Source organism: Callithrix jacchus, chromosome 15 (genome assembly GCF_049354715.1).
Source record: "Callithrix jacchus isolate 240 chromosome 15, calJac240_pri, whole genome shotgun sequence".
In the NCBI taxonomy this organism is placed as follows: domain Eukaryota; kingdom Metazoa; phylum Chordata; class Mammalia; order Primates; family Cebidae; genus Callithrix; species Callithrix jacchus.
The window spans coordinates 40,422,666-40,448,155 of NC_133516.1; the positions used below are offsets into that span (position 1 = coordinate 40,422,666).

A 25,490-nucleotide genomic window follows, 5' to 3' on the forward strand; every position below is an offset into this window, starting at 1 on the left:
ATTAAAAATATTAATAGTAGTCATACAAGATGAATTTTAGTTGCAAAATCAAAATCAAAATGACAATCGTCATAATTATTCCCACCTAAATAGAAAATCCACAACTGGAGTCCTCTAATTCTTGAAGGCAAAGGGATTTGTGTTGGGCTTAGCAGTACTCAGCTTCCCAGGGTCCGGTAACCTGGGTTGCGTTGGTGAGTTTTGTGGGAGGAGGCGGCCAAAGGCCAAGCCCTCAGGGGAACGGGGTCTTCGGGAGGAACGTTGCAGTTCGCACTCTCCGTCACTAGATGGCGGTGTTGCAGAGGGGATGGCAGCTCCGAGGCTTCAGGAGGAGGGTGGGGATCAGGCCTGGGGAGTGCCGCTGTCCAGGCGGGCAGGCTTGCCTAGCAGCCCCTCCAGGATTCTAGGGAGCCACGGAGTGTCCACGGAACGCTTCACCTGGGGCCCGTGGAAGGAGTCTATGAACGCATGAAGCTGCTCTTATGATCGCGTGCGCTTGTGAGTGAGTGTTTCTGCAATTGGAGTGTAGTGGGGGTGGGGGTAGCAGCCAGCATAGCTTGAAGATCCCAAGGAATCTCTGCCCACTAAAGGTTAAAGACTACTGGACCCTTAGCAATCCTTGTGTTGCTCTGGGTCATGCAGATGAGGACCCTGAGCCCCTGACGTGATTTGTTGGGCTTCCCCACAGCTGGCATACCCAGCATGTATGTATACAGTAGGTGCTGTATACATGGTTGAGACATTTCCAGTCTAGGGAGGTAGTTCAGCTGAATGACTAAGACCTGGAGTTAACTCAATCCAGGTTCAAATGTAGGTGGTTTTCTAGGCTGTGAGACCTTGCTTAACCTCTTTTTTTTTTTTTTTTTTTTTGAGGCAGGGTCTCTCTGTTGCCCAGGCTGGAGTGCAGTGGTGTAAGCTTGGCTCACTACAGCCTCGACCTCTCAGGCTCAAGCAATCCTCCCACTTCTGCCTCCTGACTAGCTGGGACTACAGGTGTGTGCCACCACACCCAGATAAATTTTTAAATTTTTTTGTAGAGAAGGAGGCGGGTTGTGGGGTTCACCTTTACTCAGGCTGGTTTTGAACTCCTGAGCTCAAGCAATCCGCCCACCTCTGCCTCTCAAAGTGCTAGGATTACTGGCATGAGCCACTGCACCCAGCCTGCTTAACCGCTTTGGGCCTTGGTTTCTTACCTGGGAAATGGGGATATTGAGCATAGCTCCATCCTGGCACAGTGATGGGCTTAAGTGAAAAAGCACAGTAAGTGCCCAGTAAATGCTAGTGCTTATTGCCATTGATGGTTATTTTAATCCTTTTGGCTTTGTGAGAGGCAGGGAAAGAGGTCTAGTCTGGGGCTATCTCACTGGAGAATATTCGAAAAGCTTATCTCAGGTGGGGCCCATTTAGGGGAGAAACTCAGCAGATTTCATCCAGGTCAGCTGCAGCCTGAGCCATTTCCTGCCCACTTCCACTGTGGGGTGAGGGCAGATGGGTGGGAGTGTTGATGTAAGCTGAGGCTCCTACAGTCTTCTGGGGTCTGGCACAAACACAAAAGACCAGCCTGGGCATGCCCTCCCTGCAGCCCCCGCCATCCCTGTAGCCACTTTGCTGAGGCTGGAGTGGAACAGGCCTGGGCCCTCCACAAAACCCCTCCTGCTTCTCCCTGCCCCAGCCCTTCCTGGGCTCCTAGGAAGCTGGCCAGGGTGGTCCGCTGACTCCCGTCTGTCCAGGAACAGCCCCATCACTGCTCCAGGCCTCAGCTTCTCCCCAACCCAGCAGGGTTTCTTGACAGAGCGGGGAAAAGGCTTCCTATGGAGCAAATTGCAGGGGCTTGGGGCTGGCAAGGCCAGGGCTTGCCATTCCTAAGTGTGCTTTTGTGGTCCTGCCACACACAAGATCAACAGCTTCCTTCCTGAGCATCCCTTCACCTTTTCCCTCAGCTGCCCTGACCTTGGTCCCAGAAGTGGCCCTTACAGCCAGGGAATGGCCCTTGCTTTCTAAGAACAGAGGCTGAGAGGAGGTCTTGGCTGGGGCCAGACCACCTAGTCCTTACCTGACCCTGTAAGTGCCCTCCCTCCTAAAACGTGTCCCTCCTTCAGGCTTGGCAGCCCTCTGGCCTCCAGTGTAAGTGTGTGTCCTGCAGGAGATGCTGGCTTATCAAGGCCATGTATTCCCTGGAGGGAGGATTCTGGAATGCAGGGCTGGCCCCTCATGCCCTGCTCCAAGCTGTTCCATGGCTCCCTACTGCTCTCGGCTTCCAGTCACACTTCTTAGCAGGGTTGCTAGCTCCTCATCCTCTGGCCTTCTACTCTCCCCAGCCTCGCCTCTCCATGTTGCCCTGAAAACCTCTCTCCCTCCCTCTCCTTTCCTCCTTCCTGCACTGTGCTCCTCTTCCTGGAAGGAGGCTTCCCTGCTTTTCTCCTGGCCAGCGCCTATAATCTTTGAGGCCTCAGCTGGCCATCACTTACCACTGGAAGACTCCTCTGAGCTACCCTGGGTCCGTCCCTTGCTCTGTATTCCCGTAGCTGTGCTTCCTGCTCCCATCAGAGAGGCTCACCACATTGAGATTGTTTGTGAGCTTCACAGATACCTACAGGGGCTGAGCCAGGGCCTTTCTAGTTCACGGCTGACTCCAGTGTCCTGTTCAGGGCCTGGCCCACAGTGGCTGCTGCCTGCATTCGTTGAATGAGTGAATGAATGAATGAAAGTGTATACTCTGCACGCGATCTTGCACTGTCATTGGTTGTCCCCACATCCTCATGCGTGTTGGTTTGAGTGGGGTGGCTTTGAGGAGGGGGTCATGTTTCATTCACGTTCCATAGCAGAACGGTGTCCTCCTAAGCTAGGAGCACGTGGCAGGGGCCTAGCTAGTACTGTGGTTCTACAGTGTTGCAGATCTTTGAGACCTTCTGTTCCCCCAGGCCAGCCACGCCCCCACTGTCCTGAGCTCTACCTGCCACGAAGTAGGAGCTGATCCACTGTTGGTTGAATGAACATGCTGCTACCCCTACCCTCCCCAGCGCTGGGTGGGAACTGCTTGGGGGATGGATCTGCAACTCACCATTCACCAGGGCGATGTTCAGGCCTCTGCCCACGTTGTTTTTCACAGGACTCATGATCCTGAAGACAATGAAGAAGAAATGACACTCATTCCTGAGCATGGAATGAACACTCTGCTGTCTCGACTGGGGAACTCAGAGAGGGCCCACATAAGCAATGCGGAAGCATCGGGAAACATAGAATCACTGAGGCCATCTGTTTTCTCTTGAAAACTAGTGGTGGGCTGGATTCTCTGAAGAGTTTCTCAAGGCGTGTTGGACCAGAACAGCCTTCTCAGAGAAAAGGCGAGGTTCCTGCCTGGGCCTCTGAGGTGTTGGGGGCAGGGCCAGCCTACCCCCAGGCTGTGAGGCCTGGCTGCTGGGAAGAGGCCAAACCCCAAAGGTTACTGCCACCCTGGGGTGTCAGTCCTCACATGGCTCAGCTGTGTTCCTGCTGGCCCAGCATCTACACCCCTGTCTACAGGTGTGTTTGTGCCGCAGGAGAACTGTCTTTCTCTACACACAGGCCAGGTGGTTCCTGGGATTGACTTCTCTCTGCCAGGTTTGGACAAGCAGAGCATCCTGTGTTCCCAGCTACAGTTACTGGCTGATATGGTTTGGCTGTGTCCCCACCCAAATCTCATCTTGAATTCCCACATGTTGTGTGAGGGACCTGGTGGGAGGTAATTGAATCATGGGGGCAGGTCTTTCCCGTGCTGTTCTTGTGATAGTCTCATGAGATTTGATGGTTTTATAAAGAGGCGTTCCCCTGCACAAGCTCTCTCTTGCCTGCTGCCATCCAGGTAAGATGTGATTGCTCCTCCCTTGCCTTTCACCATGATTGTGAGGCTTCCCCAGCCACGTGGAACTGTAAGTCCACTAATCTCGTTTTCCTGTTTAAATTACCTAGTTTCGGGTCTTTATCAGCAGCATGAAATCAGACTAATGCACTGGGCTAGGCATGGTCATGTGAACCGGGCCAGTCAATGAAACACAGGCTTGTGTTTTTGCAGGAATAATTTAGACAGGAAGGCTCTTTTCCCATTAGGGTGCTAGGCTGGGCTAATATGTCAAACCAGCTGGTGGTCTCTCTCCTTAATCACATGGAGAAATCCCTTGCAAGTAGAAAAGAAAGCAAAGCTACTTGACAATGGATGGTAGAGCTGAAGATGGGGTGAGAGACAGCCCTGATGGTTTGAATCCCTGGATCCAGCTGGTCCTGAAGCCTGCCTACCACCTCTGGTCTTTTAGGTATGTGAACCCATCAGTTCCTTGTTTTCCCTAAACAAACGGTGGTTAGGTTCAGAATCCTGGCTTAAACACCCATCTCTGAGTTCTTTCATAGGATGCACTTGGTGTCCTGGGGCCTTTACTCTCTAAGTTGGATGAGGAGTACACAGCCTTTCTCCCATACTGGGGTGGAAGCCCCGGTGCCTGCTACATCTGGGCTTTGACGCCTGGGTCAGGATCTTGAACCTTCTTTGCAGGCATCTCCTTTCATGGGAAGCCCGGTAACTTGGCTGTTAGACCTGAGGTCAAATCCTGTCCCTGCCACTGGACAGATGACTCTGTCTGCACCCCACTGCCCTCATCTTTACAACAGGGGCAATAGCCCCACCTCCCAGGATGTTGGGAGAGTGAATGAGAAATACTGTGAAGCACTTGGCAAGGTGCTGGCAGATGCGGGAGCTGTTCGAATTATTATTATCTGTGGCTCACACACCCAGAGAAAAAGGGAAGCTGTGGGCTGGTCTCACAGGCCAGCTCCTGCAGCCTCAGAATTTTTTAAATGAATAAATAAAAGAATAAAGTAAAATAAAATAAACATAGTTTCCCTCAGGTACTTACATGTGGTTTTCAAAGCACATAGTAGGGCCCACGACGTTGGCAGCTCCGCTGCCGATTTTAAACGCAAAGTGGTTGGCTGGGCAGGGCTTGATAAGGCCACATTTGTGCTTCATGACCTCTGGGGAGGAAACAGACCAGCCTTGATGGGCAGCAGCTCAGGAGGTGCTTGGGGGAGGAAGACAGGAGGGCCAGGGCTAGGGCCAGGGAGCAGCTTGGAACGAAGCTCAGAGCCTCTTTCTTGGGGAGCCTTCGCTGACTGCAAAGTCTGGGAAAGGTGCCTTTCTGTGCTCCACGGTGCCCCAACGGCCCCCAGCAGAGCACACAGGACCAGCCCAGAATTAATTTTTGAGCTTCTCATCATAGCTCCAGCCCCAGAAGAGCACCCTGGGTAAACGTAACCAGAGTAAACCTGAGTCACTATGACAAAGGGACTCTCCTGAAAACCTCTCATTTGGGCCACGGCAGCCTTCTGAGTCCCCAGAGCCCCCTGTTGAGAACTCCCAGGGGCCCTGGTGGGGTGGGTTGGAGCATATTTCTCTAGCCATGTCCCCCTGGGCAAGTCCTCAACATCCTTGCACCTCATCTTATCTGCAAAATGGAACATCTGTGGTGCCTCCCCCACTGGGTTCTTGTGAGGAATACATGAGTGTGGTTTAATGCTCAGTATATGCGGGCTCTTGTTCTTCTCATCATTCATTCATGTATCACTCATTTCCTGAGTATCTACTATGTGCCTGACGCTGGGATACAACAGAGAACAGGCAGGTGGTTCTGGTTCTCCCACTGGGAGCTTAGCACGGTGTTGGGAGCCCACTGGACACTCAGTAAATGGCACCTCTGGTGATGCTGTCTGTTTCTAAGACCTGTATCTTCTCTATGCAGCCTTCACAGGGCAAACTGGGGAGGTCCATGACTGGGGGAGATGCCGGTGGGACCTCAAGATGTGGCTGGGCAGCTGAGCCCTCAATGTGCTCAACAAGAGAGGGGACGACATCTGCACTTGCAGCCTGGCACGTTCTAATTCATCCTAATATGTGCTTTTTAGCACCAGCTGACGGTTTGGGAGGAAGCATTTGGGATGATTGGGTAAACATGGATTTGGAGAATGCTTACCTGCAAAGGGAAAGCGGGGGTTGCGCAGCCTTTCCCTCCCCAGCCCCTGTGCCAGGCGTCTGGCTAAGGGCTGCCAGTGTGTGCTTTGGAGCAAAGCTGCAGGCTCCTTAAGGAAGCTCGCATTCGCCAAGGCCTTGCTGCATGCAGGGCACTGGGGCCAGGATCTTATGTTTATTATCTTGTTGACTCATCCTGATGACTCCTGTGCCTGGCACATAGGAGGCACTGGATAATCTTCATGCATAACATGTACAGCATTTGGGCCAGGATGCACCTGAGGCTGGAAGGGACCATGTGGTTTCCAGGGCCCTCCCTGGTCTACTGGAGGGGCACAACCCACTGGTGCCAGGCTTGGTGAGCACCTTTGAATAGGTAAACGTGCCCTTTCTAGGAGCAAATGCAGCCCACACCAGGGAAACCTGCTGGCTTGGGTTCCCTCTGCTGAACAGGCAACCCTGAGGATCTGAGAGGAAATGCCTGTCCGGGGCTCCCCTTTCCTCATCTCAGCACATACACCTGATGGGCGGGACTGACCTCAAACCACAACATTGTCATTCAGAGAGCAGGCAGGGGCAGAGGCATCTGTGAAGGGCTGTTCAGGAGAGAGTGGGCATCTAAGCTTGTGGCTTAGGGGAGAGAGGTCTGGGCTGGGAGTGGACCAGCTCCCCTTCCCCTTCTTCTGGGCAGGATCCCTGTGAAGGGGCTCACCCCCATCTATGACTGGCTGAGGAGCAATGCTGGGGAGGGAAGCCAGGGCACGGCTCCTGGTCTCCAACAGCCTTGGGGTCCCATCTCCAGCCACATGTGTCTTTCACCCAGAGGGTCTCACCTATGCAGGGAGATCATTCCCAGCCCTGGGGACCACTTCTGGAGTTTGCCCAGAGCCTAATCAATTGCAGCAAAGTCTGATAAACCTGATGTCAACAGGCTGGCTTAAGCAGGCTTTTCCGGAATTGATTTTCTGACCATCCAGCCTTCATAGTCACGCTGCTAGATGAAGGAGATGAGGCCAAGGGGGCCTCAGCCTCTGGGAGGCAGGAGGTTGCTCTCTGGGTTCTGGCTTAGAAGCCATCAGCTGCCTCAGTCCCTGACGCCTGACCCCCCTGGGAACCCTTGTGCTGTTGCTCAGGGCATGGAACTGGTGTGCTGCCAAAAGTACTGGGGCAGCAGTGCACTCAGGAAATAGGCTGCTCTTTCATTTATCTGCTCTGTGGCTTGACAGAAATTGCTCCCTTTATCTTTGCCAACTGTGAAATCAGGGAGTTGGTTTAGATCAGGGTTGTCAAACAGCTTTCCTCTTAAATGTCAATGTGGACCTCCTGTTAAAGACTTAATGATAAAGCCCTCAAGGCTGCCTATGGAGTTGGAGGGAAAGAACACTGGGATTGATTGGTGATGTCTGCCATGGGAGCAGACAGGGTGGAAGGCAGCGTGTGTGCTTGAATCTGCCATCCCCCCAGCAGGTGATGTCTAAGTGTTTGATAGCAACAAGATGCTATGACACTGTGTCCACTTCCGAATATGACTAAGGAGGCTTCAGGGAGTGAGGGTTAAGGGTGTGGGGTGAATGATTTGTGTTACTTCATATTGTCTTTGCTTTCTGTAATCTCACAGTGCACTGGGGCACCCATGCCCTTCTTAGTCAGGTAAAATCCTATTTTGGGAGCCACAGCTCTCTTCAGAGTCACCTCCATGTTGAGAAGGAAATGGAGAGGGCCTGGTGGTGTTGCCTCTTGCAAACAGGGGTTGAGGGGGTGGGCTCTGGAACAGATGGTGGAGGAGATTTAACTCCTGCCTTATGGCTTACAGCTGTGTGATCTTGGCCAAGAGATTTCGCTGCTTGGTGCCTTAGTTTCCTTACATATAAAAGGGGCTAATTATAGCACCAACATAGGGTTGTATGTAGGATTGCATGGGATGCTTGTGACGTTCTGAATCCAGTGTCTGGCAAATAGCAGGCACTCAATCATCATTACTATTGCCATCATCACGGCTCTCCCTCTGCTTCCCTGTCCCTGACTCTCTAGTCAAGGCCTTCACTGGAGCGTTCTTGCCTCTAGGCCTTTGAAGAGAGGTCACCGCCTTCCCTGATCGCCCCTCCTGGAGCCCAGAGCCCTTTCTCCACTTCTCTTGTCAAGTCTGGCATTTCTACCCCAACAGACAATCAGCATCCACGTCTGTTTGTCTCTGGAGTCGCTGTAGTGCCTGACATGGTCTCTGGCACTTTGTTGCAGGAACCCTGAGCCAAGCCTGGGGTCACTGCAATAGGGTTGGGGAGCACTGGCCAGGCCCTTGGGCTCCCAGCTGTGTGGGGTTGTTAGAGAGGGGAGGCAGGCACAGGGTGAGGTCCAGACTGCAGCAGGGGGACTGGAGAAGGGGCAGAGTTGAACTGTGTCCCTACAGTCCAAATGGCTGAGAGGGGGCCAACCCTGCCACAGGGCTTAGGGGTTTCAGAAGGCACCACTGGGCCATGGGAGGAGAGGATTGGGAAGAATCTGGAAGCCCGGGTTTCTCTGGGACCTGCAGGGCTCGGAGCAGGGGCCCTGGGCCTTCTTGCCATAGAACAAATGGGAGCAGGAGGTGAGTGAATGAGGTGGGGGGAGTGTGGAGCTGCACAGATACTCACGGGTCTCCTTGGTGGATGAGCCTGTTGGAGAGAAGACAGAATCTGGTTAGAGGAAAAGCACTTCAGACACCCCTGCAGGATGGAGGTTGGGGGCTGGGGAGTGGGAAGATGGGGCTTTAAATTGGCACTATTGGAATAAACTAAAAGTCCTTTGCCACTGTCAACCCTTCACACACATGTACATACACACAGCACACATATACACACATGTACATGCACACACACATATACACATGCACACACATGCACACAGATATATGTGACACTCATGTATGCATACAGACACACATATGTGCACACACAGACATGAGTATACTCACACATCTGGACATGCAGACATACACATGTGTGTGCATATATACACATACACACGTACAAGATACACACACAACTCACCCTTGGTTAAAAAGAAGCTGGGCTGTTTGAGACCCATTGGAGTTTATGCCCTAGCTCCTCATATATGGCCTCATGAGGTGTTTAACCTTCCTGGGCCTCAGTTTCCTTGACAGCACATGGAGACCATCTCAGCCACCCTCACGGGGCTATGGAGGGGGCCCAGTGAGATCACTCTGTGAGGGCCAAGCCGGGTGCCTGGCTCCTGGGCCCCAGTGAAGGGTAGAGTTGTGCTGCTGTGGGTGTTTAGCCCATATTGGGGCATCTCTTTCCCGACTGCCTGCAGTGCATACCGTCTGCACTGGCTCTAGGGTCCTTGGCCACTTCCTGACATCTTATTCCATGCCCTACTTGTTTCTGTGGTTCTACGTCATATCTGCCACCATGCCAGCAGTGACACCTGGAGGATAGGGCCTCCACAGGGAGCAGAAATGCTAGGGGAAGAAGCTCTCCTTTTTTCGGGGAACTCCCAACACTTACACACTTTCCATTTGGTCCTCAGGGGCTGTCCATCCAGGAATGTTCCCACCCCTTGCCTCCAAGGCCTCAGGAGTGGCATGAGACCCAAGCTAGGCCAATGACAGTATTACATTTCTCTGGAGACGACCCTTTCCCCACTTCCCTCTGTTGATTTATAGCTGGGGGTGGAGAGAGGGAGAAAGAGAAAGCCAATGGAGAAGACAAGCCTCAGGGAGGAGCCATCATGCCTGCCTTAGAGAGAAAGCTGCCCATGGAATGAGGCCCTAACCTGCTGGGGTCAAGTAGCAACAGCAGAGGGATAGAGACATGGGAGGCTGGCTCTGGGGCCGGTCTCCTTCATGGGAGACTCCTGATTCAGTCACACCTGGAGCCATGAGATGCCCATAGTGGACCATCAAGACATCATGTTTTGTTGAAACCAGTTAAGAGTTGAGATGGTCACTCTCACCTGAAAGAACCCTGCCTCACTTTCCAGGCACCGGGGTTCTTAATCTGGTTTCTGTGCCATGGATCCCTTTGGTGGTTTGGAAAAGCCCATGAACTCCCCTCGGAATAAAATTATTCTCATTCCCCTTGAGACACTTATCACTTTATACTCCACCAGACTGTGTTATTAAATGCATAAAGAAAAACAGATTGGAAACCAATTCTACATCAATACAGTAGTAAAACCCAAAACCGAATTCGTGCTGTAGTAATCTATGTGCTTCTGTATCAGTGCATTAAATAATAAAACGAGGGTATGTGCGCCCAGGTTAGGAACCTCTGAAGTAAATGAAAATTACCCGCTCAGTGCTGAGACACAAGTAGCTTTTACTGGCCATCTTTCCCACTGGTTACATTTCTTGCCACTGTAAACATTTCTTGAGACTTGCCTCATATTAATGCACTTTCATTTTTCTACATGCTGTAATCAAGTCTGTTTGTTTCTCTGAGTCAGACCATCAGCAGGGCCATGTGTTCCTCATTTCAGGGTCCCTGGAGCCCAAAACAGGGTTCAAAACCTGGTAGTCACTTGATGATGGTTGGTTGGAGGTGTTGACTTGTCAAACCCCAGGTAGTTGAGTACTGAGAGGGAAATGATTACTGGAGTCTCTTTTCAATAACTGCCCCTCTCCCACCTCGGGCTGGGGCCCTCTTCTCTAGAGGACACCCTTAGCCTCCTACATTGACCTGGGTCCCTCACCTCTGAAATCACTAGTACAGCCACGTCACTGGCTAGTTTGTAAAAGCAGTGACCTGGGTATGGGGACATGGTGGCCAACAAACATCTATATAAACTTATAAATCATCCCAACAGGAGCTGTGGAACATGCGTGACAAGAAGTGAACAAGATAAGGATCACAGACGCTCCACTGTGGGGCCATGTTCAAGACCGAGCAACTGGTTTACTTGCTGCCTTAGGAAGCTGTGAGAGGCCTGGGTCACTAGATACTGAGGCTTGCTATGATGTCAGTGGAGGTGGTTCTTGGTCTTCAAGGGAGTGAATCCAGAGGTATAAATCCCTTCCCTTCACTTCTTCCTTAGATCAGAAAGGATTTGAATCTGAGAGACCTGAGTTCCCATTCTTGTTCTAATATCTTCAAGAGGAACTTGGCTGAGTTTTTAAATCTCCCTGAGCTTCTCTTTTCTCAGCCCACACGTGAAACCACATCAAGGATTGTGCTTGAGTCCATTCCACAACCACACCATAGATCACTCTGTGGGGTATTGGTGCAGGTTAAATGAGACTATGCATTAAAGCAGCTAGCATCCAGCATCCTTCCACCTGTCCATCCATTCATTCATTCATCTCTCCACCCATCCATCATCCATACACCATCTACCCACTCATCCTTTCTCCACCCACCCGCCCATCTACTCATCCCTCCATCTACCCATCCAACCATCTATTTATCTATCCACCCTCCCATCCAGCCATTCTTCACTCATCCATCCATTTATCCATCTCTCCATCTACCCATCCATTTATCTACTCATTCCTCCATCCACCCATCCGTCTATCTACTCATTCCTCCATCCACCCATCCTTCCATCTATTCATTCCTCCATCCACCCATCCATCTACCCACCCATTTACCCACCCATTCATCTGTTTTTTTTTTCCCACTCATTGAATGTTTACTAGAGACACATCTGCTCTGTGCCAGGTACTAGAGAGGTGGATGCACACAAAATAAATCCTTGTCTTCAGGAAGCTCACATTCTAGAGGCTGGGGACAGGCAACAACCAACGAAACATAAAAATGATAATGACAGATAATGATGGTGTTCTGAAGGAAGAAGGCTGACATGAGAGAAGCTAAGCTAACAGGAAGGGGTGCAACCTTAGCTGGGCAAACTTAGCTGAGCCTCAAAGGCTGAGAAGGAGCCAGGTGGGAGGTCGGGTGGTGGGTGGGGGATCTGCATGAAGAGATCCAGGGAGAGGGAGCAGCAGGTGCAGGTGAAGACACTCAATACATGATTTTCTTTCTTCCTTTCCTCCCACTTCCCTTCCTTCTGTTCTTCCTCCCTCTTTCCTTCCTCCTTGGGGTCACGTCTCCAAAGTGGTCCTTGATGTTGGCACATGTGTTGCCCAGTGCCTTGCAATGCATCTCTGTTCCCCATGGACTTCACCCTTCCTGGAAGCCTGGGGATCCCCCCTCCCTGCAATGGCTGGGCTCCCAAAGGCAGGTGCACAGCTTGTCCTGGGTCACCTAAGGATGGAGGGAAGAATATTCTTCGGCCCCCAGGTCTGGTCTGCAGTTCCTGCCCCCAGCAGTGAGCCCCACTCACCTAGCCATCGCGGCAGACGGATGGTTTTTGTGCTGAAGCCCATGTAGTTTCGAATAACGATCCATGTGGTGACCGTGGCAAAGGTGAGGGCCAGGACGCGAAGTACACCTGCCAAGCAAGGGGATGCTGCCAGCAGACCACAGAGCCAGAACACATTGCAAGACCACATGTGAGTCCTTCCCGGATCCCCATGCTGTGGGCTCAGACCACATCCATGCTGGGGACCAGACCATGGGACCATGTGGTAAGACCACGTGTGAATCTGTGCAGTGGTTAGATGGTGAGATTGTGCTGCCAGTTCATGTGGTAACATTCCCCCAAGTCGGTTTCTTGGGAGACAAAGTTAAAAATGTACCTTCCTGGGCTCCATTTAGCCCTCCAGAGAGAGAGAGAGAATGTTTAGGATGAGGCCAGTACTCTGGACCTTTCTCTAGCCCCTTAAGGGGAGGCCTGAGAACTGCAGTGGAAGGGCAGGACTCTGGGAGGGATCCCTGGAACAGGAGTCAGGAAGGCCGTGGCCAGTGCTCAGGGCAGCTGGCAGTGCTGTGTGACTCTGAGCAGGAGCTCAGCCTCTCTGAGTTGGAGTCCTTCAGGCACAGAGCAGACATGGTAACGCCCTTGCCCCTGAGTTTCGTAGCAGGAATGCTGTAGTTGTCAAAAGTAGGCAGCCTCCAGGGTGGCTTGGGGGTGGGGCTGCCCCCACAGTTTCCATCAGTTCTCCCTCAAGGCCTCCACAAAAAACCGCAACCTGGACTTGCTGTGCAGCCTCCAGATAAGCCACAGATCCATCCCTGCCCCTGCCCCACAGCCAGCTTGCTTTCCGATTCCCTCATGTGATTACAGCCCCACACATGGGGATGAGCCATCTGGGGTTCCCTTTCTTTACAGGGACCAGAAAGTGGGCACCATTTCACATCCCTGCTGCTTTCTGAATCAGATCCACCCATCCTGCTCTTACCCTCGAGGCACAGGCCCAGCTGTGGCACCCCTCCCTCTGACCTTCCTGTCAGCATCTCCTCTGCTCCTCAGTTGTGAATTCAGCTCTAGAGCCTTGAACTAGTCTCTGACTATTCAGGTTGGGGAAAGGGCTGCTGGGTCCTGTGGGGTGATATGCAGCTCTGTGGGTATCCCTGGTCTTCAACGGCACAGCCTGGCTCTGGGCACCCAGAATTCCTCTTGGGTATCAGCTCACGTTCACACAGCACTTAATTTTGTGCCAGGCACTGTGTGACCAACTTTTGAATACATCATCTCGGTTCATTCTCTGAGTAATCCTATGTGCTGGATACTATTGATTATTCCCATTTTACAGATGAGGAAACTGTGAGGCAGTCACTTCCCCACTGTCACTTGGAGGTAAATGTCAAAAGTGATGGGTTTGAATCCAGAGAAGTAAGCTGAATTCAAAACCCTGTGCCCCTGACTCTTTACAGCAGTTCTGGAATGTAAATGAGGCAGGTGCATTTCCTGTTTGCTGCCTCAGTTTCCCTATATATACAAAGGGGGTACAGTATAAGGTTGTGGACTAGAAGGCCTTTGCCTTTCTTGTGCCCAGCCCTATGCTATAAAAATTCTAGAATAGCTCTACTTGAGGTAAATATTTTGTCTTTAATTTCCAGCCAGGCCAAGTGTTTCCAAGATGGGCACTCTCAATGATCTCAGCCACGTGGGGCCGCTGTGCAAAAGCTCCTCCTGCCCTTCAGCCTAGAGACAGGAAGTCACCTCTTCTACTCTTCCAGGCTCCCCCGGATTGCTTTCCTCCTGGAATTCTGGCCTAACCATTTGAGAACAGATACAGCCAAATCACTGTGAGCCCAGGATGGGTGGACACGGCTGACAGAAAAATGACTCCAAAAGCAATTTCAGAACCTACCTGACACTCTCATCTTGTCCAGGTGAAGGGTGGCTTGGGGTCAGCTTTCACCTAAGGAGAGAAGAAAATCCAATTGGAAACTGGCACCAGGTCTGCAAGTGAGCAAGCATGAAGGCGAGGGACAGGCACCTGTAACTGTGGAGAACATAATTCTTTCAGCTGGGTTCCTCACAACCTGCCATATGGACAGGAGGGCAATTTTCCTCCTTCTCTGTCTGCCTCCACCTCTCCTTCACTCTTGCCCCTAGAATTTTATATTCAATTCCCCACGTTTTTTTGAAGTGCAGAGATGAGAAAGTAGAGGAAGGGGTAGTCTGTAAGCCACTGTCTTTTGGAAGATTTGATGTATTCACTTATCCATCTATCCATTTTTTCATCCATCTGTTCACCCATCCATCCATCAATCTGTCAGTTGATTTATCCATCCATCCATCCATCCATCCATCCATCCATCCACCCAGCCATTCATCCATCCTCTAGCCATTCATTTTGCCACCCATCTATCTATCCTCTGTCTACCTGTCTATCTATCCTTCCATCCATCTATTTGGCCCTCCTTCCCTTCTTTCCTTCCTACCAGCTAGCCAAAAGATGTTGAGCTAGCTAGCTGCAGTGAAACCATCAGGGAGCAGAAGCCCAAGTGATCTTTGCTTATTGTGTGGAAATAAACTGTAATCAGAACTCACATATTACAGGTGATTTTGTGCCAGGTGTCATCTATGCATTATCTCTTGAATCCTCACAACCCCCATGCTAGAGATGAGTAAGCAAGACCCACCATGGCTAGGCACAGGGTTATTCAGCTTACAGGGGTAAGAGTCAGAATTTGGATGCAGGTTTCCAGCTGCTAACATTCCCTGACACCCCTCTTCCCCTGCCCCACTGGGGTCTCAATGCCAAGAATTTTTATCTCAAAGGAGGGTTGAAATCAAAGCTTCCTCCCTTATTCAGTTCTGGGCAGGTCAGGGTCATCCTTCTCCCCATCTCTCCCCTGTGTCACCTCCCAGTTGCTGGGCAGTAACCAGTAATTTGCAGCTTTGAAACCCCCAGGAGGTCTGTGGAGACTTAGGGGACAGAAGGCAGGGTTGGAGGTCTTTGGTCTCAGACTTCCCACACCAGCTTCAAGGCGGCAGGTAACCTTGTCTGACTGCAGTGACCTCTCCTGCAATGCTTCCTGCCCCCTCTCCACCCCAGAATCTTCTTTATCCTAAAAATCCAACTCAACAGATGTGATCTCCAAAGTCCAACTGCTGAAGGCTCTGACCTGAGACAAGAGATTGGGCTCACACCTGGCACAGCCCCCAACACCCTCTTCAAGCTTGGGCAAGTCTATTTGCCTCCTCGGCCCTCCCTGTGTGTACACCGAGAGGTGCTGGGGCCGGACCAGTCCTTGATGTTTAAGCAACAATAACAGCAGCAGCAACTGCAAAACCACATGTGAATTCTAACAGTCCTCCCATCGCCCTGATCCTACTCCTCTAGGGCCTACCAGTGAGAAAACCAAGCTGTCACCTGGCTCCACCCACAGAAAGACTGTGGAACTTTAACTTCCTGAAATTCAGATTACCAGCATTTTTTTTCCAGATAAAAAAAAGTATATGTGATCATGACTGTGCTTCGGATGCGACCTACAGTCCAGGAGCTTAGGTCCAAGATGAGACTCAAAAGACATTTGGGAGGAACCCCATGTTGGAGGAGCCAGGAGAGTCAGTGGCTGGACAGGATGGAAGGACAGGGACAGGGTCAGACAGATGGGATTGGATGGATAGACAGAGATGAATAGTCACAGAAGCTGTGCACAGAGCCATTCCAGTCTGGGACAGAGATGAAGGGGGAGAGGGAGAGAGAGAGGGAGAAGAAGAGGGAGAGGAAGACAGAGAGAAGGAGAAGAGGGAGACATAACAAGTACTTTTGATATGTACAGACAGAGATTCAGAGAGAAACACTCAGAGACAGATAGGGACAGAGACAGAGGATATGGGACACACACCTGGGCAAGGGGCTAGCCTCTTGCTGTCCTGTCTGTGCTGAGCAGGAAATCTGGCTTCAGGGCAGTGGGGTGGAGAGGGGCAGGGGCCAGCGGCCAGTCCCAGATAGGCTGTGAGGGCTCCCCAGGCTGCTCTTCCTCTGGGCTGAGTCTCTGGCTGCCCACCCAGTACCTGCAGGGCTCCTTGGTGTTCTGAGTGTCCAATCTGCTTGTCCTGGCAGCCTGTGGGTGTTCTGGAGCTGGGGCCCAGGACTGGCCTGCTGGGGTGGGGAGCGGGAAAGACACCCGGGGCAGGTACACAGGATGGAGCAAGAATCCATCTGTAGCCACTCAACCCCAAAACAGTGTGTTTTCTCCTTCCTGTTGGAGATTGTTCCAACCTGTTATTCAGGTTACAAAGTTGTCCAGCAAAGGAATGAGGAGAAAAGTTCTATTGCCCTGGATGCTTACCTAGCCAGTGTGGGTAAGTCAGCTTCGGGGTGGTGTGGCAGTGGAAGGGGAGGGGACATGACCAGGGGACAAGGTGGGGTTGGTGAAGGCATGAATCACTGCAAGCCACCCCATTCCTCCCACTGTCTGTCCTCGCTCTCCTTGGACCTCTCCCTCTGCCCTGCCCTTCCCCATAGCTCCCTTCTTATTTCTGGCTGCAGGTCAGCCGTGTGCGTAAGCCCCAAGCCTCTCATTTCACTGGCAGGCCTAAAATGCAGGGCATTGAGGAAGTGTTCGATGATCATTTGGAAGCTGAATGAACTGAATTCTTACATCATCCTGGAAGGTTAGAATGATTAAACCACCAGACAGAGAAGGAAGTTGAAGTTCAGGAAGGGCAAGTAACTTGTCTAAGCCCACACGGCCAGTTGTGGAGTTCATTTCTGAAGCATTCTCTGAGCATCCCTGGGAAGACTGGGGGAGACATGGTTGTAAGCAAGACAAGCTCTGGGGCAGCCCAGGCCTCTGCACATGCGAGTTCCTCTGTCTCAACACGGTTCTCCTACTTCTTTGTCTGGAGTACTCCGACTCATCCTTCAGGTCTCAGTGAAGAAATCACTTCTGGGAAGCCTTCCCTGACCCTTTGAGTCAACGTTCAACACCTACCTGTGGTCCTAGATGGGAGCACATCCATCACAGCAGCCCACCCTGTCATAAAGGGCTGGCCAATCAGGGCTTTGCAAGTTCCCTGTGATTGGTTCAGGAGTGAGCATGTGGCCCAAGCAAGACCAACCAGACTTTTCCCTGGAATTGATGTAAGGGAAACCGGGGAGAGAGAAGCACACTTCTCCCTGGAGGTGCTAAGCTAGATGCAATAAGTCTGGGGCTACTGGGGTCCCAGCCTCAACCATTACAGTGCATTCCTCCTGTGGTAGACATGTCCTGCCAGCAGATGCAAACACAGGGGCAGCACAGCTGGGGCAGCGCATGTGATCTTGGTCTTAAAATAATCCGGCAGTGAAAGGCTGTGGTATTGGGAAAAGAGGACGAATTTTTGGATCAGACAGACCTGGGTTAGCCACTTACTAGTTGTGTATTTTTTCGCACATCTCTCCAGCTTTGATTTCCTCCTTTGTGAAAGGAAGGTGATGCTATCTACCTGTTCTAGAAGGGGTGCTGGGCAGTGAGGCCACCTGTCTGGAAGGGGTTTTCCTGCCTGGCAGGGTCCACCTGTCTCTTCTCTGTTGACAGGCCCCATTCACTCTGCTGCCTCTCGCTAGCACACCTCCAGGGCAGGATTCCTATACGGATGTTTGTTCTTTCTGCAGACCCAAAATGCCATCACAGTCTGCTGGTCTGTGACATTTCTTAAAGGCCCTACAGGAGCAGGGATGTCAGCTCTTCCTGTCGCCTGCAGCCCTCTGTACACAGGGCCTTTCATCGCAACCATGATCTGTCCGAGAGCCAAGGTGGACAGAGAAAGGGAGACTGTCTCTCCAAGCTGGGAGGGTGGAGCAGTGCACCCTGGTGGAGAAATAAGTGGCTTTTTTTCCTGCTTAAATCCTGGCTCCTGGCCCTTCCCTGGCATTTTGTGAATCTATGAAGGCATCTTGTTAGCCTTCACAGTCAGCCCTGATTTTGAGGCCAGCTTCCCCGCCAGGCAGTGGCTTTGGAAGGCCTTCGTCATCCCTGGCCAGATGCTACCACCAAGGCACATAGAAGGTGTGCAGTAAATGTTGTTGGAAGGAAGGAAGTGGATTTCCATTTGGGAAAGAAAACTGGGGGGTAAAAAGCTAGATGCTTTTCCCTCTATCTAAATGACTTCTTTTTTTTCCCATCTCATTCTTAACATTTTTCTCGAAAGCAGAAGTCTGTCCAGAAGACATGCTCAGACTTTAGAACCTAACCAGCCTCTTCTAGAAATTCAGGTCCAGCTATTTTCCTCATTATCCTGGGAAATTCTGCAGACAGAATGTGGTCACCAGGGGAAGAGGGGTTCTGTCTGTTCTTCCATGGGCTTCTTTCTGTTCCACTCATCTCTACCAGCAACGCTGCTTGAGCAAGGATTCATTGCAGAGTGAATTCTGTGTGCAGGAGTGTGGAAGATGGAAACTCCACAGACGTAGTGACAGGGTCTGAGGGAGACAGACCCCAAAAGAACAAGGCAAGACTGAGATAGAGAGACAAACAGAATGAAAAAGGAACAGAGACACTCAGAGACTGGAAGTGACTGGCATATTAACAGACACACAGGCACACATGTAGGCATGCATGCACATGACCAGGGCACTGCCATGAATCCTGCCCTGAACCAGGGGGTGGGCGACTCTGCCCAGACCCAGTTGCCTCTTGCTGTGAGTCTCCCATCACCCCCAAAAGCCATCCTGAACATCCGCAATTGTGGCCCAGGCCTGTGTGAAGTAATCAAAGTAACCAGAGGTTCCCTTTCATCCTCTAAATGGTCCTTCTTGTAAATGCCCAGAATTTATGGGCAATTATTGATCATGTCATCAATACAGAGGGGGAGATAAACAGTGAATAAATCCATAAACAATAAGACTTGTGGTTTGAACAGTTTGTTCCAGTGACATTTATTTTGGAAGGAAATAAGTCCATTATTCCCATTATACCCTGTTTTAGTCTTATTTATTGGTGTTAATGGTTTTCTCCAGCTCTGGCCAATGGTAGAATTATTGGGCCAGTCAGAGCTGCATGGCAGGAAATGCAAGAAGATATGAAAAGGTGCAGGATTCTGAGGGGTTTTACTCCGTAAGTTCCTGGGGTGCTTCTCAGAATAACACAATAAACACCCCATGCCAGATACTGCCCCGAGACTCTGACTTATTTTAACTCATTTAATCTTACAACAGCTCAATGAAGAAGTAGGGGAAACTAAGGCACAGGGTCAAGTCTCATACTGGTGAAAGTCAAAGATAGAAAAGATTCCAGAAATACACCCAGGTGATGTGTGTCAGGAGACCACATTCTTAACCACTTTGCGCAACTCAAGGACAACTTGCAAAGGACCAGATAGTAAGTATTTTGGGCTTGGCAGGCCATATGTTCTGTTACAACTACTAACTCTGCCTTTGTAGGAGGAAAGCAGCCACAGACAATATATAAATGAATAAACGTGACTGTGTTCCAATAAAACTTTATTTATAAAAACATGTGGCTGGTTACATTTGACCCGTGGGCTGTTGTTTGCCCACCTCTGCCCTAGGTGTGGCCTCTTTTAGCTCCAGGGGGACTCGAGCCTCAGGTGTTCCCTTTGCTGAGCTTCAGCCTGCCTGCCCTTGGCTCAGTGCAGGTGATGGAGAGGGGAGGCTCCCTTGGGGTAAGAGTGAGTTTCTAAGAGTCTGTTCTTCCACCCCCATGCCTCTCACCCGCCAGTACCCTCCTCAGCCAGGTGGCTCCATGAGCTCTGCTCACTTGGCAGCGGTCAGCCACCTCTTCCTTGTCCTCAGATAGGTTTCAGGAAGACTTTCCTCCCATTCACCTGACAGATCATCCCCTGAAGGCACCATGCTCAGTACCTGGCACCTAGGTCACCCTTATTAAGTGGCCGCTCCAGTCACATTTGCACCCTGAGACTTTGCAGAGGCCTCGTGCGGCCTGGGAATTGGGTGTCTGGATAACATGGTGCTAAGAGTGAGGGCTTTGGTGCCTATCTAGGTCCTGCCATGGGATTGTGGACACAGGCCTCTCTCAGCCTCAGCTTCCTTTCACATGGCCATCACCACTTCTAATTTAGTGAAGACTAAAGGCCAGAATGCGCCCAAAACCCAGCACCTGGCACAGAGGAAGTGTGCCGTAAGCAGCAGTTGCTAATCAGGCCGGCTTTCCTGCGCTCTCCTTTGGAGATGCCCTTGTACCCTCCATCGCCCTTCTCAAAGAAGCAGAATAGGCTGAAGAAGAGGGTGTGCTCCACTTGGAAAATGGGTTCCTCCAGGTCCTAGCAGAGCAGCTGGAAAGAGAGGAAGCCATCTGGACAGGCACACAGCCCTTTCCCTTCCCTTCAGTGTCTGAGGGGATGGGAGAAATCTCAGGACACTGGACATCTTCAGGCCCATTAGCCCCAGAGGCCAGCTTGTGCCCACCCCAGCATTTCTCTTCACTGAGATCCTGGGCGTGTGTCTCCAGAGAGGGCTAACTGGATCAGGGTGGGGCTGCGTGGAGTATCAGGGTTCACCCTCTGGGCCTGCAGGCCTGCTGCTGGCCTGTCGGAATCAAGCATGAAGCATGAAGACATTCACCTCCCGCCCAGTGGGTAATTTATTTATTTCCGTCTGAGACAGCTGGGTCTTGACCTCTTTCATTAAGCAACGTGACGGCCTCCACAAGGAAGTCAGCAGTGGCTCGGGAAGCCATTATGGGATAAGTCTTGCCTAGGGAGGGGTGGGATCAGGAGATCTCACTGAAGAAGTGATCATCTTAATAACAATCACAATAATAATTCGAATACGTATTATTAGTATTCTGCCAGTACTAAGCCCTGGGTCTTTTCATTTAATTTTTCCAACAATCTTATTGGCAGATTCTTTTTCTTAACTCCATTTACCAGTGAGGAAGAGCTTTAGAGAGGTAAGTGGCTGGTCTAGCGTCACATAAGAATGACTTATGTGGTACTGCCATCTGTGACTTTGCTAGCTGTAGTTTAATGAAGTAGGGACGGTTGGAATCAGGGGGTGGTGGACATCTGTTCCCCCTTCTTTTGCTGACCACCCCAATTTTCCTTTGGAAATCAGCCTCTCCCTCCTATGCAGTTGGTGGGGGTGATCCCCTTCTCTGGCTCCAGGAGTGACCCTGTGGTCCTGGCCTAGCAGATGAGTTTGCTCTATCTCTGGATTGTAGAGATGGGGTCAGACATGGGCGGGTGGCCCAACCCAAGAAGGCCAGAGCCTTCCTAGCACGTTTTGTTTGTTCATTTTTGAGATGGAATCTCACCCTGTTGCCCAGGCTGGAGTGCAGTGGCCATCTCAGCTCACTGCAACCTCCACCTCCCAAGTTCAAGCGATTCTCCTGTCTTAGTGTACCACGTAGCTGGGACTACAGGCACCTGCTACCATGCCCAGCTAATTATTGTAGTTTTAGTAGGGACAGGGTTTCACCATGTTGGTCAGGCTGGTCTCAAACTCCTGAGCTCAAGTGATCTGCCTGCCTCGGCCTCCTGAAGTGCTGAGATTATAGGTATGAGCCACCATGCCCAGTCTCCTCCCAGCAGTTTTGAAGGACTTTCCAGCAGAGAGGAGCTGCCTTTTGGCTTGAGTGGCTGAGCTGAGATGACTCCAAACTGGAGATGTTATGTTTATCTTTGGGACCACGCGAGGACAGGCTGTCTGAGCACAGAACAGCATGGAGAAAAGGCTACCAGAGACAGACACACAGAGCTAGGGGTGTCATTTGAGCCCCTACATCTGCCTTCTTGAAGTCAGAATTATCTCTGGACTTTTCTGTGTATGTAAATACACGTCTTTTATTTGTTGGGCTGGTTTGAGTTGGTTTCTCTCATTTGCATACAGAAGAGTCCTACCTGATACATGATTTTCCCATTTCAAACTACAGTTACATCTGCAAAAAAGATGTGGATTATATTCCCACCTTCCTGAGGTTTGGACACTTCAGTCCTCATGAGGCCTAAAGAATCAGGGCAACTCTTGGCTTTTTCTCTGTCTTCAGCAACAACTTCCTTCCTGATGGCTTCCATACCAGAAGCCACATTGCTCCTGACGTTTCACCAGAGTATTCCTCCAACACAGCCATTTGCACCTGCAGAACAATCCAAGGCCTTGGCCTTGTGCCTGGCTCCTAGCCTCTCCCTGGCCCTGCTGGGTGACTCCCAGCTCCCAGCTCCATGCCTCAGCTCATGGGGCTTTCTCCACCAGGGCTTCCCTCACCTCTCCTTGCCAGAGGAATCCCATACTTTGTGGAATGTGGCCTCTTTATGAAGTCCCCCTTCTGTGGCCTGTGCAGGCCTGAATCACTCTCTCTGCAATGTGCGTGCATGTAGGAGGGGCAGCAGAGTGTGGCGGCCGGCAGCATGGATCCTGGAGCTGGGCATAAAGCTTCTCTCTACCAAGAGCCTTGCCACCCTAGGCAGGTTACCTCACCTCCTTAGGCCTCAGTAGTTCATCTGCAAAATGGGGATGAGAAGACCTTCCATGCAAAGTCATTGTATTTAAACCAGCTAATCCATGGACAGTGCTCAGCACCATTTTATAGACACAGTCAACCCTCCATATGCATTGCCTGTTATTGGGACTGCTGTTTGTACTGATCAATAGAACTTGCTCACCTCTCTTGTATTGCGCCATCCCTGACTCCCTTTACTCTCGATAGTCGATGTGACTAATTTATCCACTAGGCTTTGAACTTCCTGAATGCCCAGTTCCATGCAGAGCACCTGGCGTGTAGGAGGTGCACAGCTTGGACAACAGCACTGTCCAATGTTGTGCACCTACTACATGGCAAGCATCATGGTAGGTGTTTTACACACACTGTCTCTTTCAAAATTCACAGTATCAGATCCCAAGGATTTTACTTAAGTCTGCATTCTTTTGAGATAAGGGAGGCTCAGATAAGCCCATAAGATAGGCAGCTTGCCTAAGATCACACGGCTGGGAAAGCACAGAACTGGATTCAAATGCCGAAGCGGGGTTGCTCTCCCCACAACCCCTACATCTTTGTCTCCCCAGGCCATGCGCTTGGGGGAGCAAATCTCTGAGCTTCCAGAAGCAAGGAATTGGCACCAACTGTAGGAAGTGTCTGCCCCTCTCCAGGGCACCTGGCCTCTGGGACTGCAGGCTGGGCGGGGGCTGCCAGTCCCCCAGGTAGGCTGTTGGCTACCCACCTGAAGTCATACCAGGCCTGCCAATATTAGACAGGTGGGTCTTCTCCAAGGAGGAGTGGCTGCCCCAGCACCAGAAAATGTTGGCAAATGATGACTTCAAGCGTCCCCCACCCTAGGGAAGTGCCAGTGAGGAAGTTAGGGCCCTGGGCTCCGGAGGCTTCAACATTCCTATGGGAATGGAGTTCCTGGGAAGCAGCAGGGTCTGTGTGCAAACATGGAGTTGAACTCAGGAGGAGCTGTGCACACGATGGCCATGAGACAGAAGCCCCTAAACCTCCAGGTGCATGAGGGCAGACAGGCATATGTGCAGACTTGGGCAGATGCTGAGCAATGGCATATTCCTCCCCAGCCTGCTCGGACCTGGGCACAACCACCTCACTTACCTCATCTCCTACCGCCAGCTACTATCCCTCTCCTGCCTGAGCCATCATGCCCTCCTCTTTCTTTCCTCCCATTCCCCCTTCACAGAGATTCTCCACTGACCCAAACTTTCCCTCCCCTGCCCTTCACTCCTGAAGGACCCAGCATTCCTTAGCAAATTTAATCTTCTGGGAGAAGTCTGCTCTGATTCCCAGGCTATCTCCGTGGCGTATGTCAAAACTGTTTTGAAAATGACTGTCTATGCAAGTCTTTTCTTTCTGGTTAGAACTATATATGATACCTCATCGTGTTAATCATTGTGTCTTGTTTACCTGACACGTGGAACTGCTCAATTAATGCTCAGGGGATGAATCATCTGGAAGGACACTCCTGTACCCAGGCCACCCACTTCCAGCCATGGACTGAGAATCCACTGCAGGGTAGAGTCACTGTGGCATAGTGGGCAGAAGCACATGCTTTGCAGCCAGATTGCCCGGGCAAATTATTAAATCTCTCAATGCCTTTGTTCCCCACCTGCAGCGTGGGACTAATCATGGTGCTCTCCTTGTAGAGGCGATAGGAAGATTAAATGCATTATTACATGGGGAGCACTTAGAACATCATACATGTTATTTTATGTACTTCAGTGATTATTATCATAGTTGCCTAGACAATGAGAACTACAGGGATTGACAGGAGATATTCAGATTCTCTCTCCCATTTTACAGATGAAGAAACTGAGTCTTAGTGACAGGGACCAGCTCATCATTACAGAGCTAGAAAATCTCTCAGGTCCATGCACCTTTGTCATAACTTTTCAGAACATTACCTTATGAGAAAAGTGAGATTTGGGGCCAAAGAACAACATTCCTTTCTTCTTTATTTTTCAAATATTTGTGTGGCTCATTGTTGATCATCAGAATGTGTTTTTGTGAATGAATTGATGAGTGAATGAAAGAATAAATGTCAAGAGACCCCTGTGGTTAAAAAAAACCCCTGCAGTGTGGGTTATCAAACCCCTGGCTGGCATGCCCCACAACTCCTTCTTGTACCTGTGGTAGACATAGCTAATCAATCATAGCAGGCTTTTGCCCTGAGCCCAAACCCAGCCCCAGAATCCTTCTTATCACAGGCTGATTTCAATTCATTAGGCTTGGCGCCTCAGATGAAATCTATTTGCCTTCCTGAGTGATCTCAGGAATCACTTGGATTATGTGGTTTCCTTCTTTCTTTCCTTTCATCCTTCTGTCTCAGGCTTTTTCACTCCTTATTTCCCACCCTCCCCACCTCCATTTTCCCTTCTCTCAGTGGTGTGTACCTGGAGGCATAGCCCTTTCCATTCTGGGGGAGACGTACCCGAGGGCTCGAGGCTCCCACTTTGCTGCTTCAGTGGAGAAGGCGAGGTGGTCCAGCAGGTGCCGTGGGTCCCTGACCCAGCCGACCGCCACCCTGGGCCAGCTGCTTAGAGTCCTACCTCCCAGTTGCTGGAGGGGTGGGGCCTCATAGGTGGCCCTCCTCTAGATGCAGCAGGCCCAGAGGGTGAGATGGGGTGTTGTGGGCCACCAGCGGGCCAGTTGCTCCCGCCCTGCTCAGGCTTTGTCCTCATTCGAGGAAGTTTGCCATCCACTCTCCCTGCCCTGTTAAACAATCTCACAAGGAAGGAGGAAGTTTCATCTAAGTGCTCACGGGGGAGGAAATGAGTCTAAAGTCTTGCCTG

The 25,490-nt window shown here is 51.0% G+C and overlaps 1 protein-coding gene and 1 long non-coding RNA gene across 4 annotated transcripts in view; one reads left to right on the forward strand and one right to left on the reverse strand.

Moving 5' to 3' along the window:
• Window positions 1-25,224, reverse strand: part of FAM3D (FAM3 metabolism regulating signaling molecule D) — a 40,455-nt gene extending 15,231 nt beyond the window's left edge. The window contains exons 1-6 of one of the 3 annotated variants that reach the window (XM_035275957.3): window positions 25,130-25,224; window positions 14,148-14,198; window positions 12,275-12,382; window positions 8,626-8,646; window positions 4,887-5,004; window positions 3,062-3,120 (exon numbers count right to left, since the gene is read on the reverse strand). In XM_035275957.3, the coding sequence (XP_035131848.1) occupies window positions 3,062-3,120; window positions 4,887-5,004; window positions 8,626-8,646; window positions 12,275-12,382; window positions 14,148-14,160 (319 nt within the window). In that variant the 5' untranslated portion in view covers window positions 14,161-14,198; window positions 25,130-25,224. Of the gene's footprint in view, window positions 1-3,061; window positions 3,121-4,886; window positions 5,005-8,625; window positions 8,647-12,274; window positions 12,383-14,147; window positions 14,199-16,306; window positions 16,483-25,091 lie in introns of those variants that run through there. The other 2 variants (XM_017965003.4, XM_035275958.3) reach the window with 2 other exon arrangements.
• LOC118147955 (uncharacterized) lies at window positions 345-5,552 on the forward strand. Its single transcript, XR_004734662.3, has 2 exons — window positions 345-498; window positions 3,110-5,552. It is a non-coding gene; the product is annotated as an uncharacterized LOC118147955 (long non-coding RNA).
• Window positions 25,225-25,490: the final 266 nt, after the last annotated feature.